Source organism: Gopherus evgoodei, chromosome 8, assembly GCF_007399415.2.
Source record: "Gopherus evgoodei ecotype Sinaloan lineage chromosome 8, rGopEvg1_v1.p, whole genome shotgun sequence".
NCBI lineage: Eukaryota > Metazoa > Chordata > Testudines > Testudinidae > Gopherus > Gopherus evgoodei.
In genome coordinates, this window is record NC_044329.1 from 70,380,681 (window position 1) to 70,404,109 (window position 23,429).

A 23,429-nucleotide genomic window follows, 5' to 3' on the forward strand; every position below is an offset into this window, starting at 1 on the left:
AGCAATGAGAAATAGAAAAATACTCCTTTTAAATACCATCATTAAGAAGGAATAGCTCTTATCTAACAGTATTCAACAAAATTTGAACTCTAAGGTTTCCTTTAAGCTAATATAAATAAAACATTGAGTTCAATAATGAACAGTTTATACTATACACACTTAGGAAAAAGTAAAACCTATTAAAAACCCATGTAAAACAAAGTTTTCTTTATACAGCTTAAGAATTAAGACTTCAAAGTTTACTTCCAGAGAAGGAACCCAAATACCCAATTGATTGAGAGAGGAATTTGAAACCTTCAGAGTGTTAAGGGAAAAAAAATGGCCACAATATTGTTTTGATTCATTCAAACCTATCTGATCACATTGGTAAACCATATGGCTAATTTTAGAAAAACTAGGTTTTCTACTGCAATTTAGTACTAAAATACATCTAAACATTAGGCTTAGTACATCTAAACCTCTACTGTTAGATTGTCATCCCACCAGAAATCTTTTTTAAAAAAATAAGCAAATACTTTTACAGCTGTCAACAAAACAATTCTTTTGTGAAAAGATCTTTAATTCTCACCTTTTGCTAAAACTAATACATTTTAGACCAAGCCATTCCATTTGTGCAAGTTAAAGTACAGTACATTTTGGTCAAAATGTTTCATGCCTCAAGTGTAACAATGGACAGATAGTGAAGCTGTTAGTGATTCTACACAAAAAAGGTGAGGCCTTTGCCCAGAGATTGATTTTTCAGACTGCAGAGTGCATGTGCATAAAGTGCTTCTGTTAGTAAATTATATTGGCAATAGTTAGCCAGTCTAGATGGTCATTTATTCTTAAAAGCTTCATTTGGTAATCTATCCTTCCCTCCCCATCTCCTACCCACAGGAACAAGGCACCTTCAGCTGTAAGAGATATACTACCCAACTGTGAAGGGTTAAGCTAGAAAAACGTGTTCACAGTGGTGTTAAGCTGCTGACTACTTTCACCAGACACTATCATCCATTGATCCTTAAGGTTCATGCGTAACAGAAATCACATTTGAAAGAAGCTTTACTTTTTGTTTAGACAGCTGAATCTCACTTACAGAGACTAAAAAGTTTTATATCCCAAACCATAAAATCATACTATCCTCAGGCATACAAGACCAGCTTGTTGAGTGCTTTACTGTGATTTGGTAATTCTGATGTGAAATTGTAAATATAATTTTGTCATTTACATAGGACCAGAAGTCATACTGATGCACTTTAAGCCATCAGATTTTATTTACAAGTAGCAACGTATATTGTTTGATGTTATTAGACCTAGTCACTTGTATTTTGCTTTTATATATTTGTCTCTACCATCTGCTACTCAACCTTACAGTTAATTATGCTCAATGCATTTACAAGTTTAATATTACTGAAGCAGATAATATGGCATCTTAAAGCACAACTCAGTTGTTTTCTTGGAAGCATTAATCCCCATTTTATACTAATTATGGCCTGATAGAAGGAATTAGCTATTATAGCATTGAATGGCAAGTAATATTTTAAAAGTTATTTATGAAGAATTATTTCTAATAGTAGAATTTAAGTTTTGAACTAGATTAATTTAAGACTAATCTTCTTTAAGGGGTTTCTTCTGAAAGCCAAGTTGCAAACAGAGCACATCATCACTAATGAACTTCTATATAAAACTATGTTCAAATAGACACCATATATCAGGTTTCCACAAGATGTTTTACACGTAGTTACAAAAGCCAGTAATCCACTAACATCAGGTAACGATCACAACAATGGATATATACTTGTACAAGGCATAGATACTAAAAATTGCCTTTATACCATTGTAGACGTGAAAGATCTTTTATGAGCAGGAGGTACTCAGACAGTTCAGACCAAATGTGAGTTGGCCTCTTGAAAGAGTCTGTCTCATCACATCAACTTTGATAACTGTTGGGATTAAATGAACACATCTTAATTATCCATGGAAGAACTCTACAACTGTTCTTCTGTTCAAGTCCTGCTGTTCTAGCGTTTAATCACCACTTGTTCATATGCTCCGGATCCTACCCTGAAAAAAATATTGCAAAACAAACAAGTTTTCAGTTCTAATTTAAATGGAAGATACTAACTAATACCGAATATAGAACAATGGAATTTTTGTTTGCTTACAAATTCAGAGAAAAAACAAAATGAAAAGTGTTTCAGATGTCTATTTGAATGTGTAAAACTGTTACAGTACAACAGCAGAACATGCAGGTTGGAAAATGCCCTCTCATGCTATTGATCAATAATTGTTTTCATTGGTATATTATATTTATATTTTCAGGCAAGTACAACAGCTGATTAACTTCCCTACAGTAAATTATCAACTTCCCTAGTCCACAGTGGTTATGTGGTTTAAAAAACACTTAAGTCTCACAAGCCAGTAAAGTTGTATTATTTACCAGAGAAGAAATAAAAGCATCAGTTCCCTCAATCTGATTACAAGGAAGCACCTGTAGTCAATTATTGGATGGCATCATGTATTAGTCTTTGACTATGTCTACAGAGCCCACAGTTCAGACTACGGAGGTGTGAATAGCAGCATGCACCGAATTGTTGAGCTCTAGTTATCCTGTGTGGATGCTGCTGGTATGAACCAAAAGTTGCTAGTTCACATGAAAATAGCCCTCTTTCAAACAGGACTATGTTAATGGAAATTAGGTACTTTTTAGTTCATGCCACCAGTGTCCAAACAGGGCAATTAGAAGGTAGCATGCACTGCACGTCTCTGAACTGCAGGACCAGGTGGCCATCAGACACAGAATTAAAGTCTCTTGCTGCCTTCCCCCTTTACAGAGCACACTGTCACTTGTGTGGTGTGTACACAACAAAAATACTAACCCAGGAACCAAACCCTGCAACAAACCCCAGTGCCAACTATGTCCACATATGTATTCATAGGACACCATCATAGGACCTAACCACATCAGCCATACCATCAGGGGCTCATTCACCATCTACCAAGGTGATATATGCCATCATGTGCCAGCAATGCCCCTCTGCCATGTACATTGGCCAAACCGGACAGTCTCTACGCAAAGGAATAAATGGACACACATTTGACATCCGGAATTCTAATGTTCCAAAACCAGAAGAACACTTCAATCTCCCTGGTCACTCAACAACAGACTTAAAAGTGGCAGTTCTTCAACAAAAAAAACACCTTCAAAAACAGACTCCAACGAGAAACTGCAGAACTGGAATTAATTTGCAAACTGGACACCATCAAATTAGGCCTGAATAGAGACTGGCAGTACATGGGTCACTACAGAAACTAAATCAATTTGTTAGTCTCTAAGGTGCCACAAGTACTCCTAGTTGTTTTTACAAAAACTAATTTCCCCTTGCTAAATACTCACACCTTCTTGTCAACTGTTTGAAATGGGCCACCTTGCTTACATGGGCTCATTAACACTGCAGAAGTGATTTCCACCCCTTCTGGTCAACAGTTGAGAATTGCCTACTTCTAACTTAAATTAGCTTGTTTGCATTGACCCCTCACTTGGTAAGGCAACTCCCATCCTTTCATGTGCTATGTATTTATATCTCCTTACTATATATTCCACTCCATACATCTGATGAAGTGGGTTTTAGCCCACAAAAGCTTATGCCCAAATAAATTTGTTAGTCTCTAAAGTGCCACAAGGACTCCTCACTGTTTTTGCTGATACAGCCGAACATGGCTACCACTCTGAAACCTATATCTGTATAGTCTGCTTGAGAGATCAAAAATGAAAGCAGCGGGAAGGGTATGTCTCAGAGTTTACAAATATTTGAAGGATGAAGACACTGAGAAAAAAAGATGATGAATTATATGGAAATCAGAGTAGCAGCTGTGCAATTAAATTGAAAGGAAAACAAATTGAGTATCAGGAAAATATCAGAGAGTTTAGATATTGAAGAAATAGTCAAGACTGACAGGAAAAAAGCTTCCTGAGAGCAATTAGCCTACAGAATAATTAGACCCAGAGGAAGTCTATAAGGCCAACATTTTCAAATCTGATGCTTACAGTTAGGCTTCTGAATCCATTCAGATACCCAGACTGAAATTCAGGTCACTTCCAAAATGCTGAGCAACCCCAGCTTCCAAAATGTTCAGCACCTCTGAAAGTTAGATCAATTCTATCTGAGTGCCTAAATATTGATTTAGGAACTTAGCTTTAAGCATCCAGGTTTGAAAATGTTGCTTTGTATTATCTATGTCATCTGAGTCATTGAGAAAATGGAACTGGCATATATCAGAGACAAAATATTCATAAACACCTAGTACAATATGCCTTTGCTAACTGGTACCTAACAAGTATTAATTGTTCAAACTACATACCTATTGGGTAGATGATGACTTCCAAAAGAAGTACTCCCGCCAGGGCCCACAAATAATCTCAGCCCTTCTTCTACAAAGGAAAAGTTAACATGTTTAAATATGACATCTTCAGTGTTGCCAAACAAATATTCTCTAAATCTTTTTTAAAACCATTTTAAATCCATGAACTTTGTAAATGATATTTTAAAATGTTTGCCTCTGAAAACAACTGGAAACCAATCATAATAAGCTGTGCTTCAGGGAAAGCAAATTTTCTTGTAGGATTACCTCTGCCCTTTGCTGCACAGACTTAGTTAAAATGATGGGCCCCAGGGGCACAAAGCCCAGCAACCTTTCTCGCCTCTCAGGAGACAGCAGCAGCCAGGAGTTTTCCTGGAATGATCTATAAACACTCCTTACCCACACTGGGAGTAGGAGTGGGGGTGGGGGATGGGGTGTTCATTAAATTAGTGCATTTGGGCCTCTACTGTACTGTATATTGTCTTTCCAAGTTTTTATTTGTTTTCCCCATATATACCTTCTGCACTGGAGTCTAAACTGAAGTCTTGACTCTGCAATATTTTTTCAACAATATCATCTGCATCTACTCTGGTGGCATCAACCCGCTTCAATTGTGACTCTACAGAGTCTTGCTTCACTGGATGCCTGTTAGGATAAACACATTTAGAGATTCTAAAAACTAATTGTCAATACATTTAATTCAGAGTACTGTCACTATAAGAAGCCTTTCAAGTTATGTTAAGTGTACCTGCTGAGTTTTTCTGAAGATATATCTTTAACAGGAGTATCAAAATTATCATCAGTTATTTTTGGTTCAGTCTCTTCACATGGCTCCAGAATACTTCCAATTCCTGTAGACGTACTTCCCACTGAGGTGTTTCTCCTATGGCTGAGATCAGAAAAACTGGATGATCTGGAGTGACATGTGCTATATCCTATTGGAAAACAGAGAAGAGCCACAATAGTTACATTATTAATGGCCAGGGCTGTGCTTTCCCCCACTATTTGGTTTGGTTTTACTCCTGACGAGAGCCTACAAATGTTTTAAGAAGCTACATACACTCTCTTACTCTATCCAATTCACTTCACTTAGTATATTTTCCTTTGGAATCTTCATCATTCTTTTCTCTGCCTTCTTGGATGGTATCTTCATCAGCTTGGACACATTCTGGGGTTTTCTTTTCAGATTAAGAAAGAAGTGTATTAAGTAGGAATGCATTTTTCTGGGTGGATGACTGCAGCTATTATCAGATCTTTTTCATATCTGACTAATTAATTTTTTTCGGGTCTTCCTTTAAAATTTTTTTCTTTTATTTCTTCACTTCCTGCATCTGGAGACGTATCCAGAGCAAACATGCTTTGGTAATTTGTTCATGTAAAAGAAGGATGAAAGTCGATAAAGTTCAAGTCTTTCCCTTTCAGTATTTTATGGCATTATCACAGATTGATTTTTGCTAGTTTGTGAATTTTGAAGACAAAATAATTTCAGGCGCAGCATCTGATGTTGAAGAGTTGCTGGAAAAGGAACATAAGGGACATGGCAAAAAAAACAAAAAAAAGTTTCTATTGCAGGTTTGTCTCCTCATTGTTCTGCTCCATCACATCAGATAATTTCATTGAACTTACACATTTGATCTTGACTGAGAGTAATCTAGTTTTCAGCCTTTTGGGATGAGCATGAATCCCTTCTATCTTGCTCATTTACCAACTCTTGAAAATGTTTTCCTTTTACTTTAGAAGAATTACTAGTTTCTATTACTTGATTTTATTCAGATACTTCTTCCTTATCACTTCTTTCAACATTAGGCAGGTGGAATCTGATAAAGTCATACAATGATGGCTGGTAATCACTAATCTTTCATGTGTGGTATGATCAGCAGCTTAATGTCTACTACAGTTAGAAGGAGAATTTACCACTTAGTGAATTCAACACTTTGAAGAATGAGAAATAAGGTTGTCATAAACAGATAGCTAAGGGTTAATGTCTCTTACACCTGGAAAGAGGTAACCTGAAGCACCTGACCAGAGGACCAATCAGGAAACCAGACTTTTTCAGGTCTGGGTGGAGGGAAGTTTGTGTCTGAGTTCTTTGTCTTCTGTCTGTCTCTCTCTCGGCTATGGGAGGATTTCTGTTTCCTGCTTTCTAATCTTCTGTTTCCAAGTTCTGAGTACAGAGATCATAATACAATAGGGGTTATTGGTTTTTTCTTTTGTATTTACATGGTATAGTTGCTGGAATGTTTGAATTGTATTCTTTTGAATAAGGCTGTTTATTCATATTTCTTTTAAGCAAATGACCCTGTATTTGTCACCTTAATACAGAGAGACCATTTTTTATGTATTTTTCTTTCTTTTACATAAAGCTTTCTTTTAAGACCTGTTGGAGTTTTTCTTTAGGGGGGAACTCCAGGGAATTGAGTCTGTGCGCACCAGGGAATTGGTGGGAGGAAGAAGTCCCTTCTGTGTATCTCTCCAGGAACACCTGGAGGGGGGAAGGGAAAAGGTTTATTTCCCTTTGTTGTGAGACTCAGAGGGGTTTGGGTCTTGGGGTCCCCAGGGAAGGTTTGGGGGGACCAGAGTGCTCCAAAACACTCTAATTTTTTGGGTGAAGGCAGCTTTACCAGGTCCAAGCTGGTAACTAAGCTTGGAGGTTTTCATGCTAACCCCCATATTTTGGACGCTAAGGTCCAAATCTGGGACTAGGTTATGATAAAGGTAAGCTAGCCAGCTTTCTGCAGAACCATGTTATTGGATGCTCTTCCAACCTTCCAGATATTGCTAGAGTCTAGGGCTTGATTTTATAACTACCCAGTGCCCTCTTCAACTGATTGCATGCATTAGCCATGACCCTGTCTCCAATCACCAGTAAGTAACTCCACCCATGGTCTCCTAGGCTTTTAATTCTCATTTCCTAAGAGATGTAAAAACCCTGGTGTTTTCATCATTTCCCTTTTTACTTTTTCGAATGCCTGAAGCTTTTAGTGACAAATTAGAAACAGGTTCTAACGTCAGTTATTCCTTAATAAAAGCTTCCATGTAAACATTTCCGAGTGGCAAAGTTAAAAAAAATAAAATAAAATAAAAAAAATCTCCCATTTCCAAAAAAAAGTTAGTCCCCCCCAAAACCAGTAGGTAATTAAAAAACAAACCAACACAACACCAGGTAGTTCCAATTCAAAAGCCCTAACTAGGTAGAATGTTTCTTTTACACACAAAGCAGCCTGTTTACATCAAAATGCTTTGTGAAGCTTCTGAAATACCAAAAGCTAATAAAACTAACTCAAGGGAATTCAACATCAACTTCTACCTGACAATTTTGATTGCTGGCTTGCATAGCTTGATGTTCTGGAATGTCCACATGCACCAAGTTCATCTGGGACTGACGCACTCTTTGCTGAGAGATCTACAATAAACGGCAATCAGAAGAGATTGTTGAATCCAGCACTCAGTTTTTGGCCTACAGCCATTATCAGACAGATGTCAGACCTCACAAGATAAGCAGAATGGAACTTGATACTAGTTAGATAAGAAACCTCTAAGGAAAATCCAGGTGCTGCAAGAAATGTTGTCAGCATTCAAGTACATGACACTCACCTGGACTATAAATAATTACTGATTCAAAGGAGAGAGTATCAGAGGGTACACAATTGGACAGCTTTTGGTTGAAGTACATTAATGACCACAGGCAGCTGGGCCTTGAGTTAAGAGCCCATGGCACTTTCCCCAGAAAAGCAGTGTTAACACAGATGTGCTGGCCACTTTTCAAGCAGATACTTTTATAAAATTCTCTGTAGTTTCAGTTGACAGAATACCATTTCCTGTCCTAATCTCAGTCTAATATTGATGTGCACTAGTAAAATATATTGAGACTCACCCTAGAGTTGCAACATTTTAATAGTAAGTGAACTGATTTCTATAGTTTGTCTGCTTTCAGTATGACAAATGCTAAGTGATTCTTAAACTTGTACCATTAAAAACCTTATTCAATATCTATCCATAACGCACCAAATCACGAGAGTTAGCAATATTAAGGGCCAATATACCTATGAAAGCACGATCATTCATAAATTAAATATTAAGGGCCAGATTCTGCTTTAAGTACACTGGTATAAATCCAGAGTAATGCCACTGAGATTTGCTTAAGTAGCAGAAAATACACTCTCAAAATATTTTGAATTTTAAAAAGGGACATAGGCAATTGATCCGATTTCCCTTTCTTTCTCACTTCTAATAGAAATACTGCTCCATTACGCCAGTGTAAATCCAGCACATCAAAGGAATTACTCTGCATTTACATAGTGGTACCAAGAGCAGTATTGCTCAACAAACAGAGTAAAAAGGGGATTTGGGATAAAATGTCCATGTCTGTTTAACATTCAAAAGATTTCATGAATGTGTTTGCTGCTACTTAGGACTCAAACAACAGTAAAACCAATAGCATTATTTCATACCTGATACACCCAGATGAACCACTTTCAAGTTCTCTCCGCCTTTCCTGTCTTCATGTAAAGATTCTGCTTCTCCAGCAATTGTGATGGACATTCCTGTGGAAGGAGGCCTGTAAGCAAATGCACAGAGATCAGGGTTTGCTTTACCTGTGCTTCTGTCTTTTTGGAAGCATTATCGTGATTTGGGTGATGGTAGGAGTGGGCAGGGGGGTTATAGGTTCAATTCACATTGGACTTCACTGGGATTTAATGAGACTGTAGTATCAATAAATTTAGGAACACAGTCCCCCAGTTCCCTTTGTCCAAAACTGTTGAACTTCACAAGGAACCCTGAATTTGATCCATTTGCTCAGCCTTCTGGGGAGGACTGAAAAGTTTGGAGGCCCCACGGAAAGATACAGATTCATCTTGTTGACTGATTGTTGGTTGTTATTTATTTAATTGGAAGGGGAGGTGTTTGGTTTGGATTTAGTTTTTAATTAAAGTACTCCCAGCCCAGGATAGGCATTTTGAGTGTATAAAAATGTTTCTATCCTTGGCAAAAACACACAGGTTCAGTAAGAATAACCAAGTGTCTAGTGTCCCCTTTCCATAACATTTACATTACCAGAATGTAAATTTGTTTGCAGGGAAATAAAGCTAGACAATTGACTCCAATTCTGACTTAATATACACATTTTATTATAAGACATTAATAATTAGTTTTACTTAAAGAGAGCCAATGTGGAATGAGTGACATTTAATACCAAAGCACTAAGCTTATGATTACATGATAGCTGGCTAGTCAAACTATAACAGAGTTGAGTTGTTTGGTTTATTTCCAGCTAGAAATGCTTTTCATGGCCTGCAACAGCAATAATAATTTAACAACTGCCTCAATGGCCTCACTCACCTACATGGAGTCTATGGACAATGACAATGTGTAGAAGGCATATTTCCTATTAAATCTTAATCTTTCCCTATGATTTTTTTAAAAAGGTCAAATGCATACCTAAGCAAAAGGTCTGGTTACATACACCCTCTCCCCCCAAGTAATGAGCATAAAAATACAACCAGAAACAGTTCAAAATATAAAAATTTAATAACTGAGTTATCCCATACCAAATATTCAACCAACATACCAATTTTAACTATACTCAAGGAGATACAGTTTATTGAACACAAACTGCTTTCACTACAGAAGGGTATCTATCACAAAATCATGAAGTCCGAGAGCCTCTGTGCTGTTGAGGAAGAGGAAAGTCTCAAGGAAGGAGAACATCAAGCAGGAGCAGAAGGAAACTATCCCATAGTTGAGAACCTCTTTCCAGATGCCATACTATCCTCTCACATTGAGGATACCCCTCTGGGGAGGGGCACCGAGTTATTAGGAAGAGATAGGTAATAGTAATGGGGGATTTGATTATTAGCAGTATAGATAGTTGGGTTTGTAATGACAGGGGAACTACGTGGTGAACTGCCTGATAGGTGTGAAGGTTGCGGACCTCTCAAGGCATCTAGATAAGCTTACATGCAGTGCTAGGGAGAAGCCAGTGGTGGTGCTACATGTAGGAAAAAATGACAAAAAGGTAGGAGAGAGAGATTGTGAAGACCAAATTTAGGTTGTTAGGTAAAAGATTAAAGTCCAGGATCTTCATGGTAGCATTCTCTGAAATGATTCCAGTTCCACATCCAGAGCCAGTTAAGACAGGCAGTAGCTGTAGTTGATTTTCATTTGATTATAAAATTTGAAAAAAAGTTTCCATTTTCTAAGAAAAGAGCCAGCTAATCAAAACAAAAACTAAAAACAAAACCCCACATCTGGATCAGCTACAATATTTGCTGGGTTTGATTTGAAAGTTTAGTATTCCAGGAAAGAATTACATCATCAGTTTGGAAGAGATCAAGACTGAATAATTCTGTCAAGCCATCGTGAAGTAAAATACAAGTTTTAACACATAACCAAGAGATTCTTTTTGCTTTTATTGCAAGCCCCTAACATCAATTATACAACAGAAATAGACTTTATAGTAGTCCTTTAACAGGGCTTTAGAGAGCCTGATTAAATTGATTTTTCTGTTTGGCATAAAAAGTGTATCTGAGACTTATGGATAACGTTGTCTCCAGAAAAAAAAAATCAAAATTTTCATTTCAACTTTATATGTACTAGTGTACAGAGAAAAGGAATACATTACTTTATTAGCAAACAGGCTAGAATTCAGTAGCCCTTGGGGAATCACTGCTATGAGTAATATTAGGTTAATGCAATCAGTACCATGACATATGTAGACATGTGGCAATAAGTAAATATAGGAGTGTGCAATAAACACAGAGGTAAAACATACTCTGCCCTGCTAAACAAACTAAGATAATACATTTTTAGCTCCTGTCCACTATGTAGTAGGTGAAATCCTCATCCTTCCACTCAGGCCCATTTATACCAGGTTAAAAAAGGGGCCAGAGCAGTGTACAAGGGCTCAAATAGCCCTGGATCTGACCAGGGAGAACTCTCGCACTGTAGGAACCAAGGAAGATTGCAGGCAGGCCATACTCCAAGGACACCCTCAAAAGTCTTAGTGTAGGGGATATGGTCACAGCATGTAACCCTGCAAAGATTCTGGTTGCCATAACTTAAACAGCCCCTCACTGCTGTCTACATTACACCAGAGTCCGCTTTGAATCTTGGAGCAACCCAGAATCTGGAGGTTGTAAATGGTACTCTTAAAGCCACATCAGCTCCACACGTCACATTAGACTAAGAATACTGTGCTGCATCTTTTAGAATCCAGTCCAGCATATCTCCTAGTATATTTAATTTTGATTAGTTCATTTTATATTCTACACAATAAATAAACTAGAGCTGTCAAGCAACTAAAAAAATTCTGTGTGATTAATCGCACCGTTAAATAATAGAATAACATTTATTTAAATATGTTTGGATGTTTTCTACAATTTTCAAATATATTGATTTCAATTACACCACAGAATAAAAAAAAAGTGTACAGTGCTCACTTTATTTTTTATTACAAATATTTGCACTGTAAAAAACAAATAAAACAGTATTTTTCAATTCACGTCAAACAAGTACTGTAGTGCAATCTCTTTATCATGAAAGTTGAACTTACAAATGTAGAATTATGTACAAAAAATAACTGTATTTAAAAATAAAACAAAGTCCACTCAGTCCTACTTCAGCCAATCGCTTAGACAACAAGTTTGGTTACTATTTGCAGGAGATAATGCTGTCCATGTCTTGTTTACAATGTCACCTGAAAGTGAGAACAGGTGTTTGCATGACACTGTTGTAGCTGGTGTCACAAGGTATTTACATGCCAAATACACTAAAGATTCATATGTCCCTTCATGCTTCAACCACCATTCCAGAAGACATGCACCCATCCGATGATGGGTTCTGCTCGATAACAATCCAAAGCAGAGTGAACCAACACACGTTCATTTTCATCATCTGTGTCAGATGCCATCAGCAGAAAGTTGATTTTCTTCTTTGGTGTTTCAGGTTCTGTAATTTCTGCATCGAGTGTTGCTCTTTTAAGACATCTGAAAGCACGCTCCACACCTCATCCCTCTCAGATTTTGGAAGGCACTTCAGGATTCTTAAACCTTGGGTCAAGTGCTGTATCTATCCTAAGAAATCTCACATTGGTACCTTCTTTGCGTTTTGTCAAGTCTGCTGTGAACGTGTTCTTAAAATGAACGTGTGCTAGGTCATCATCTGAGACTGCTATAACATGAAATATATGGCAGAATGTGGGTGAAAAAACAGGAGACACAGAATTTTCTTCCAAGGAGTTCAGTCACAAATTTAATTAACACTTGTTTTTAAAGCAATCATCAACAGCATGGAAACATGTCCTCTGGAATGGTGGCCGAAGCATGAAGGGGCATATGAATGTTTAGCATATCTGGCATGTAAATACCTTGCAACGCCGAGAATGCCTGTTCTCAATTTCAGGTGACATCGTAAATAAGAAGCAGTCAGTAGTATCTCCTGTAAATGTACACAAACAAGAAGTAGGACTGAGTGGACTTGTAGGTGTTAAAGTTTTACATTGTTTTGTTTTTGAGTGCAGTTATGTAACAATAAAAATGTACATTTGTAAGTTATACTTTCATGATAAAGAGATTGCACTACGGTACTTGTATAGGTGAATTTAAAAAACACTTTCTTTTGTTTATAATTTTTATAGTGCAAATATTTGTAATAAAAATAATATAAAGTGAGCACTGTACTCTTTGTATTCTGTGTTGTAATAGAAATCAATATACTTGAAAATGTAGAAAGACATCCAAAACATTTCATAAATTTCAATTGGTATTCTATTGTTTCACAGTGTGATTAATTTTTTTAATTGCAGTTAATTTTTGAGTTAATCATGTGAGTTAACTACGATAAATCGACAACCCTACTTTATTTACAAAGGGACTGAACTTTGATCCAGATTAAGGCTCAGAAAGTAGGAAAATTAAATGAGAAATCTTCGAGAAGACACCTGAGACATACTGCCAGAAGAAGGAGGAAGACAGCAATTTTTTCAGATTACTATTATTCTCTTCTTTATTCTAGTCTAATTTTTAAATTTTGAGTGTAACCGAAGGTTGTTCTATCTTGTCCCACTGGATATTGTTTGAAAAGACTAAAAGAATAGTAGCCGACACTATAAACTAAAGAATTCTATACAATATTTTGAGTTGGTGCTCAGAACAATATACTGTTAATAGAAACTTATGTAACAGAACCACACCCCATCCTTAACTAGTTTAGTTAGACTATCTGTCTCTCTCTTCCCCCATTAATTATACAGTGTCCATTATCCTGGATTTATAACTTGGCATGTAAACAGTGGCTGAACCTAAAACTGGCAATCTAAGATTTCAGTTCAGAGAGGAGAAAATTTATAAATCATCCTAACATCTAGTTCACTTATTTGAAGTTACAAACGTGTACCTGACATCCAAAAGTCTTACCAGTTCAAAATACTGTCATTTTTTTAAAATGAAGGCAAGTGTATAATTTTGCATTGAGTGTTAAAAGAAAGCAGCAGACCATTAGGGGAGGGAAGGAGAGATACTTCTTAATATGAACTTGGAATGATTAGTGTTTCTCTTGCCTATCCCTAAATAGCCTATCCATGTATTTTGTACATTGCTAAACTGTCTCAAGGGTCATGATTTTAAACATGTAACTCCTTTTGATTTGCAGTTACTTCCACTTTTTGACAACAAAATATTCTGATAGATGTACACGTAATCAAACATTAACTTCCCAAAACCATGTTACATTTAAACTAAAAAAGTCATATCTAGAATCTTGCATTTACAGGATATAATTTAATTTAAACAGCTGCCTGGATTGAATAAAAACCTTAGTACAAATAAAGTTCAAATTACCTGAAGGGCTTAAACATAAGCTGGACAGATCCGGTTGAATAAGACAGAAGTGTTTAAGAGCTAAGGCTGTGAATCATTCATGGAGGTCACGAAAGTCACAGCTTCCACGAGTTTCTGTAGGCACTGTGAATTTTGCAGCACTGGTGTGGGTGAGCCCAGAACCACCACAGCAGCTGGGGAAGCCCCAGGGCCAGCCATACCGGACACTGCTCTGGCAGCCCCATGCAGCTCGTCCCCGGTGCTGCCCCAAGGCCACTCTCCACCTGGACCAGTGGCGGGGGAGGCCTGGGCCACCCCTCCTTTCCAGGACCTGCAGCAGGGGGCCCCCAAGTCATCTCCCCAGCAGAAGCATTGCCCCATGCTGCCCTGCCCCAAGCAGCAGTCTTCAGGAGCGCCCCTTTCCAGCAGGTAAGATTTAATCACAGCTATTTTTAGTAAAAGTCATGGACAGGTCATGGGGCCATGACTCTTTGTTTATTGCCTGTGATCCATCCATGACTTTTATTAAAAATACCTGTGACTAAAACGTAGCCTTATTAATAGCTTTTAAGTGCAACTAGAAAAAACTTCTCACAAATTTCAAAAATCCATTTGGAACTAGAATTGAAGATAGCTTGTCATTTTTAAGAGATTGAAAGGGCTTTGTACATCTTCTACAAGCCAGAAAAGTAGCATTAGGTTTTGTACTGTTCTGGTAATAGTGGTATGTCTTACAATGATGCATCTAATATTTAAAAGCTTTTCCATTTAATGTTAATGGAAGTGGTCTCAAAAAAGCACATTTTAAAAATAAAAAACGAACCTTCAGAGTCCTGCAAATATGATTTATGGTGGTAATGCTGAATAGTATCTCCATTCCTACTGACCAGGTTATCCAAATTGTATTTAGCAAACTGTGGCTTTGCTGGAAATAGGAATTTTCCCAATTGCACTGTTACAGTTAGGCCACTTGCCAAGCTTGTATGACTCAGAATAAAAAGGAAAGATGGCAAAATTTATCTTACTCACAACTACATTTTTCCCTACGGTGCAGCACATGGTTTTCTGCTATGTGGTTAGCTGCAGAAGTAAACACACAGTGAAGTAGAGCTATTGTATTCCCTTAGCTACAAATCAAACACAGTGAGGACACAGAATTCTTGTTACAAAGCAGTGTATTTTCCTACTACCATCTTCCTTCCCAAAGAAAGCATGACATTTTTTGCTATCTTACACAATGTCCTTGGTAACAAATATTTTTTATACCAAATCAGATCACACAGACTTTTGAATTTTAAAGAAATCATTTATAAACCTATAACGTTTAATTACTGAAAGATGTAGTAATAGCTTTTCTAAACGTAGGCATCAATAGAATTCCTCTCTACCAACCAAGTTTGCATAGGCTTTGTGCAGGGAACAGTATTTGCCCTAAGTGTTTTTCTGAATTTCTATAGTATTACACGTTTAAAATTTGATACAATATTCAAGTAGAGAATATAAAGTATTTCAAGGCAATGAAAAAACTGCCACTCAACTATCAGTATTTACGGTCTGTTAGTCAGTATTCAGCTACCATTTACATTTTTCATGTTTCTTTAATATTGTCACTTTGAAGATAAAGATTTGGGCAAATACAACTTTAAACGAGAGTTGAGCCACTAAGTTACAACTGAAATTCCAGACCCCACAGTGTTCATAAACTTACGTTTTAAAACATGGGTCTCCGGACATTAGCTGCATGCTGATCAATACCTACAAATCAGGAAAAACAACACACATAAGCAAAACAAAGAAAACACCATAAGTCAGCAAAGGAATTGATCTGTGATATTATATGATGTGTCAATAAGTAATACCCAGTACCAAATCTGCATTTAAATTGAAAATGTGTGCGTGTTTTACACACACACAAACACACACTTATGTAAAGAAAACTAATTGTGTCCACGATAATATTGGTACAGAAGAGAGTTAAACCGCTATAAATCTTACATGGCAGTCTTTTAAAACAAAGCAAGAGCTACAAACTAATGTTTGAAATCAGTTACATTATCTCATTTCTACCTTAGGATTCTATAAAAGGACACAAGACAATACAATAAAAATAAGTATTAACAGTAGGGGGTTCAAAAAACAGAAGAACTGTAGGAGATCTCATCCATCCCCTTAGATCAACAATGTGGATGTACAAGGAATTCCATTTGCACATACACCAGCAGCAGGCACATTACTCCACTGAATCATCATTTATTAAGAGTTGCTTATTAGATTGTCAAGAGACAAAAACCGGCTGTGCTGCCGTCATTGGGAAAGTCACAGGTGAAGGCAACCATAAAGGCAAATAATGTAATCAAACATCCATAAACAAAGCAAGTCAGGACTCATTTGACCAAAAAGTTGACACCACCAGCAGGGTTTTCATGAATGTTTTCTGGAATAAAGAAACATGTTCTGGGGAAGCCTAGAACTGCCTCAAACAAATAGAAACTGAAGACCTAAAAACTGTATAGTTACCTGTGTGACTGATCAATCCCAGTGCCCCAACATCACAATTTAATCAAATTACACAAATCTGTCCCAAATTCTACTGATCCAAATGGATTAGAACAGAAAAGGATGGTGGTTCTAGATCACTCTCAGGGGTTCAAGATTTCAAATATTTCCACAAATTCTTTGGCACTGGTTAGAGAGTGAGTGCAAGAGGATTTCCATCTCCCATCACAATCCATGACTGAAAGTTGGCTCATTCTTTACAGAATTAGGCAAGCCAACTAAAGAAAACTACCCTGAAAAGAACTAACTGCATATAACTATTACAGTATTATATAAACTATGTCTACACTAGACTCTAATTGTCTTATATTGAATTTACTTTGCATTGCCCAATTCCAATAGGAAACTAAAATTAATTTAATACTTAAAAATGGTTCTCCTGTATAGCTCACTAATCAGAGTTCCAAAACTGGTAAAAATAATCCACCAATTTGTTGCTTGTATGAATGTCACTTGGTCCTCAAAAATAAGGCTGAGATTACTGTATTGTATTACTTACACGTCCAGTCTTCCTGTAGTAAGAGAGAGTACTGACAGAAAGGAAGTTCAGCAACAGCAAATATATTTTAAACCTTGTTAAATGCTTGACTGTCATCATGTTTGTGGTTTTCAGTTCCACAACATATTAGTTCCTGTTTTTCCCTTATGCAGTTAATAAAAATACATTTTTACCTCAGATAATATGATGGGAAAAAAAACCATGAATTAATTACTTTGAGAATGGAATTATCCTGTCTAGTATTTTTGGTATCATAACCTTCCAGTAAACAGCGACGAGTGGTATTTCCTGATCCAGCAAACTCTGCAAGGTTTAGGTCTGCAAAGCCCAGCTATTAAGAAAGAATGAAGAGTTAGATATCATAGTATAATCCAGGGCCACTTACTCTATGCACAATAATTAGTATTCATTATTAGCCTTTAATCACACTTGAATTAGAATGACTGCTTCATGCAGAAGGGATGGACTAAAAAAAATAATTAAAAAAAAAGGAAGTTACATTAGAAAAGAAAAGAAAAAATGTCTACAAAATCTTGTAAATAGTTAGAATTGATACTGTTTAATATGATTAAATGCCAAATGCTGCTCAGCTGTACTCTTAGTTTCAACTTACATCTAAAAAAACCCTAGGAAGGCTTTCTAAATATTGAGAATCCCATACACACAAAAAATATAGAAGTAAAGACTTCCATCATTCTTGAGAGGCAAAGAAAAACGAACTTCAAGAGAGGTGGGGGGAGATTTAAGTATGTCCAAGCTACCTCTACAAATAGATGAGCTGGAAGATCATGTTGGGTATCAGAATGATAGGTATTCTAGCCTATTATTAAGCTAAAATATGTAAAGAGCATAAGAGAGCAAGAAGGAAGTGTCAGTTTATAGAACAGATCATGTCTATTTACCTTTGCGTATGCCTTTCCACCTTTTAACTCCTGCAAAAAGAAACATACACTAGTAACTAAACAAGTCATAAAAATTTAAAATATTGTCTTTTTGAAGGAACCCAACATGTACACATATTTTAAGAGATATCTGAACACAATATTGCCATAGTATTACTCTATTATATTGCTAATTGTAACAGGAAGAGACCCTGCAAGCTTCTCCAAGCTTCTTCTCAGGCCTACCCAAGGATCCCATCAGGAAGCCAAGAGATCACCAGGAGGGGAGGAGAGAAGTAAACTGCAGAAGCCTAATCTCTCCCATCCAAGTGGTGAAGGAGTGTGCATAACCCCCATCACTATGGGGCCCACCAACTACATACCCTGGTTTGTGAAATAAGCATTTTTGCAAAAAAACAAATTTCAAACACCTACCCCTGAATGTTGAGGAACCAGCTGGTAATTAAATAAAAATTCAAAAGTCCTCCAATTTATTTTCTAATGCAACAAAAAAAAATCCCTGCTGCCTTCACAAAGTCACCTCAGGAGAGACAGACAGCTGTTCAATGCTACAGCACCAGTTTGTTTCTGCTGCTAGGGGTAAGGCGTGCAGGAGATGCACCTCTGGAGATCAGGAAAATCAAGCCTGTACATGGCACAAGTTCAGGGCCTCTAATGTTATGTCTACACTATAGCTGTGAATGAGTTTCCCAGCTCAGGTAGACAGACTTGTGGTAGTGGGACTTGAGCTAGCATGCTAAAAATGGGCTAAAAATGGCTGTGTGGATGCTGTGATTCTGGCAGAGACAGACTAATTACCCACCTGAGCCACTGGGCGTGAGCTTAGGAAGCCAGCCTGTGTCTTAACTGAAGCCAAAACATCCACACAGCTATTTTTAGCACAGTACCTTGAGCCCTGCTAATACAAGTCTGTCTATCCCAGATGGGAGGCAGTTTCCTAGCTCTAGTGTAGACATACTCTAAGCTTGCTGCTTCTTGCTCTGGATTTCTATACACTGCATCAGTCACAGATCAGGAAGAACTGGGCTTTTCCCAGGAAGAAAATGAAGCCAGTTGTTACTAGATGAAAGAATAAGCAATTTAAATATATTTCTGCTACTCGTCCTTGAATTTTTGACAAAAAAGTGAGGCATTACTGTTTCCTTATTCTAATCTTTTCAAAAGACTCTGAATTCCCACAGCAATAGAGAAGACCTGTTTGTGGGAGACTAGAGAGATGCAGTCACCTTGTTACAACTGACAAAGGAACAACTGAACACATTCAATCCACAGGCTCTTAAAAATTTCTGCTACTTTTAGTACCTTAATATAATTGAAGGTAAGTTTTATAACGTGAGAGAGTTTTATCCTTCTGTAACTACGCTGAAACTGCATCTGCATTGACCTACTTTGGTTATGTTACAACATAAATTATGAAAAAGTTATCCTGTTTGATAGCTATATAAAATACTATGAATGTTCCTTTTGAAATCATACAAATGCTTTGTGCTTCATATATTAACACCATACTTGAAAAAAATCATATAATGAAAGTAGCAACGTGCTTATGCTGCTCAAGTTGTGAGCCAGCAAAACCACTTAAAAAGAGAATGCTCAGGATGTTGCACATGGGAGGTGGTTCTTAGTTCAGAACTAATTTTAAAATTAATCATAGCTGGCTGTTATGCCATTTAGCTAGCATAAATTAAGTTCATGGTTACAGCTCCCTCAAATTACAATACAGTGACTCCTCGCTTAACATTATAATTATGTTCCTGGAAAATGTCACTTTAAGCGAAACAATATTAAGGAAATCCAATTTCCCCATAAGAATTAATGTAAAGGGGGGTGGAAGTTGGGTTCCAGGGACTTTTTTTTCCACCAGACAAAAGACTGTCGTGTGTGTGTGTATTTTATTTATTTATATAAAATACACACACAGTATAAGTTTTAAACAGACAATTTAATACTGGTACACAGCAATGATGATTGTGAAGCTTGGCTGAGGTGGTGAAGTCAGAGGGTGTGTTGCCAGATTATCAATATGCCGTTTGTCTGCTCTCATAAGACATTTGACCTCCCGGGGTACCTTGCTATACTGCTCATGGTATTTGTCCTTTAGCTTCTGGGATTTTGTGTCTAAAACTTCTTCTTCAGGGCTCATCTGGTTTCTATGGTGTTCCATGTGCTGGGTGTAATCCACTCCTTTCTTCTCTTTTGCTTGTAGCCTAGACAGGCTTCACTGCTCTGTTTATAAATTGCTGTTACTTTGTCCCATTTCTTGTTGTTCTTCTCATCTGCATTCCCCTCCTCTTCATCAAGGTCTGCAAGTGCTTGAAACCTGTTGTTTAACTGCAGAACGAAGGCTTTCTGTACTTCAAGGGACTCTAGCTTGTCAATATCATAACATCTATGTCCCTTGTTTGGTGGTCCCACACTTCTCAATTTTAGCTTGATGGCGTCTGTCACAAGGTGGTGGTTGCTGCCAACATCTGCACCCCTTCTCACTTTCACATCAGTGAGCGTCGCCATTGATCTTGATATGGTCAATCTGGTTCTTATGTCTGCCATTTGGAGAACACCATGTCAGCTTGTGAATTTCATGATGTTCTAGTTGTCAGCAGAACCCTATTTGGTCATTCAAATTACAGAAATCAACAAGCCTTTCTCTGTTTTCATCATAGTGCCACACCCATGTCTTCCCATTGCTCTGTCATTGTTTGTGTTGTCCTTACTGACCTTGGCATTCGGGTCTCCCATGATGATAGTTACATTGTGGCATGGTACTCTCTCTAATGCTGCCTGTAGTGTAAGGTAGAATTTGTCCTTTACTACTTCATCACTGTCATTTGTCAGAGTATAACACTATATCAGGGTGATATTATGTTTCCCTTTCAGTCTGGCTCTCATGAGTCTGCTGCTGATAGATTTCCGTTTAAGCAGGGAATGCTCCACGCTCTTCTTCAGAAGGATGGCAGCACCCTTATGGTGTTGTCCTTCATCCCGTTCAGATAACAGTAAAATTTCTCCAGAGGCTGTTATTAATCTTCATGATCCCATATATCTGCTCTCGCTGACACCCAGGATGTGTAAGCTGTAGCTTCTCATTTCAGCTGTGACCTGAGCTAGCTTCCCTGCTCCATTAGGGGTGGATTAATTAAGTAAACAGGAGAGCTCTTGCCGGAGTGCAGCCACAGTCTTATATTAATTTAGCTTAAGTTGGTAATTTACTGATTTGAGTTAAACTGACATAAGCTAAGGTTAAACTGATTCAGGTAGGTCTACATTATGGGGTTTGTACTGGTTTAACTAGAGCAATTTTTAAATTAAAACTAGTGTAGTTCTCTAGTATATAAAGCCTTCCCTCAGAATTCCCTGTAATGATAAACAAGACTCTAAAATCAAACTGATTAAGATGTTTTAAATATAGGCAGTTAGATAACTTACCTATTTAAAATGTAGGCCATACAAAAGGTCAATCCTAATACTATAAATGAAGCCAAAGGGGTGTACAGAATAAAAATTTCAGTCTTCATGTGACACTGTCATTGACCAGGAGATGGCACACTTTTCTTAGCAGTCATTGTTTGGGACTCACATTAGACCAGGGTAGGCAACTTGCAACACACGAGAGAGTTTCAGTGGCACTCTCACTACCCGGGTCCTGGCCACCAGTGTGGGGGGGTTCTGCATTTTAAATTTAATTTTAAATGAAGTTTCTTAAACATTTTAAAAACTTTGTTGTATGTAAAGTAAATAATAGTTTAGTTATATATTATAGACTTATAGAAAGATCTTCTAAAAATGTTAACGTATTACTGTCACACAAAACCTTAATTACAGTGAATAAATGAAGACTTGGCACGCCACTTCTGAAAGGTTTCCAACCTCTGTGTTAGACGGTCTAAAAGAGTTTGTTTTGATACTGTAGTATTATCCTTACCTTTTTGTAAAGTGGTTTGAGGTCTATAGATTAAAAGCACCATATGAGCTAAATAGTATTCCTATTATGACAATCACTGTGTTTGTAGTAAGAAGTATTACACCATCATAAAATAGGTCTCTTCCTATTTTAATTAAATTTAAACCTATTACAATCTCAATTTACACCTGCTTTGAATCTGCTAATGGATGGGAAAATCATGCTTTATCCTTAGCTTTATTTCTGTACTGCCACAGAAATCAAAGTCCATGTCCTGGAAGCTGTGTAGTTAAATGGGAAAACAATTTTCCTTCCCAAAAAGAGTAAATTTGTGCTAGCACATAATGTTAGACATATCAGAGAGTAGGAGAATATTGACTATCTGCAAGGAAGAGGTGTTTGAGCCCTGGCCATGACATTCCTGTTTCCAAATGTAAGAACAATCTTATTTGTAGTCACCAAGTGTATGTACAACTGTAACTTCCACTTTGGACCAAGCTTAATTGGTTAATTTAGAAAAATGCATAGAATGCAGTAAAATGTGAGCGTTCAGTACTAAGGTGTAAAACCTGGTATTTCATGTCCATCCTACCCGCCCCTCCCCCCTTTTTCATTAAAATAAAAATTCTCCCTCCCTGCAGCCATAGCCATCTTTTGCTTGCTGCTCAACACCCCCCGCCAACAAATGTATTTACACATTCATATTTCTTGTTTCTTAAAGACAGTCTCTTCCTCCCCTAACTCCAGAATTAAACTTACCATAGAAATGATCATTTTACATCCTACTATATATAAACAACACCAAGGAAGAGAGTGAGTAAATAAGACAAAGGGACAGAAGCAGAGGCAGTAGTGTAAAAAAAAAAAAATAAAAAAATTACCAAACAGCCAACTACACAAACTACTAATCCTATCCATATTCAAAAAGTTTGTGAAGCACAGGTTTTATTTTTAACAAATGTGTCTTGAGAGAAATTTAACAGGATCTGAGTTGATTTCCTTATTACTAATAATATCCAAAAGTATACTGATGTATTTGTTTTTGATTTTCTATAGACAACTACGGTGCAGTAACTTAATTCCTCACTGTGCAAGGGTAGCACAGAATGGACCTTATTGCTAAAATAGCCAGACATATTTTCACAAGCCATTTGTGCTAGTTATCTATGGTCCTATCACCAGGCCAGAGTTTTTCATTCAAGAATAGTGTTACTGTGCTGTCATTATGAGTAATAAGAAAGAGGTAAAGAAACACTTAGCTTAAAACTGCCTCTTTTTTAGTAAGCTTCTATCATCTATCCAGCAAAGACTGTTTAAATTAAATATGAATGGCAAGTTGGACTGAAAAGGGGAAAAAGTGAAAAAGTTTTGTCAAAAAGGAAAAATGAGGTGGTAAATTAACAGAGTTCTGCCCG

The 23,429-nt window shown here is 37.1% G+C and overlaps 1 protein-coding gene across 1 annotated transcript; it reads right to left on the reverse strand.

Moving 5' to 3' along the window:
• Positions 1-400: 400 nt before the first annotated feature.
• LOC115656771 (protein FAM102B-like) lies at positions 401-20,624 on the reverse strand. The gene is made up of 10 exons (XM_030573919.1): positions 20,469-20,624; positions 18,114-18,143; positions 17,426-17,542; positions 15,865-15,911; positions 8,793-8,899; positions 7,649-7,744; positions 5,090-5,276; positions 4,859-4,986; positions 4,342-4,411; positions 401-2,043 (listed from the first exon to the last, which is right to left on the reverse strand). Exons 1-10 carry the CDS (start codon positions 20,622-20,624, stop codon positions 2,001-2,003), a joined length of 981 nt encoding a protein of 326 aa, XP_030429779.1. The 3' UTR covers positions 401-2,000.
• Between the last annotated feature and the right edge of the window lie 2,805 nt (positions 20,625-23,429).

Coding starts and splice junctions, on each gene's coding strand:
- LOC115656771 (XM_030573919.1), bottom strand. CDS start 20,624: ATGGCGACGCTCACTGATGTGAAAGTGAGAAGGGGTGCAGATGTTGGC. Junction 15,912..17,425: donor AGGATAATTCCATTCTCAAA/GTAATTAATTCA, acceptor CCTGATTTGTAG/GTATTGATCAGCATGCAGCT. Junction 5,277..7,648: donor CCAGCAATCAAAATTGTCAG/GTAGAAGTTGAT, acceptor GTTTTCCAATAG/GATATAGCACATGTCACTCC.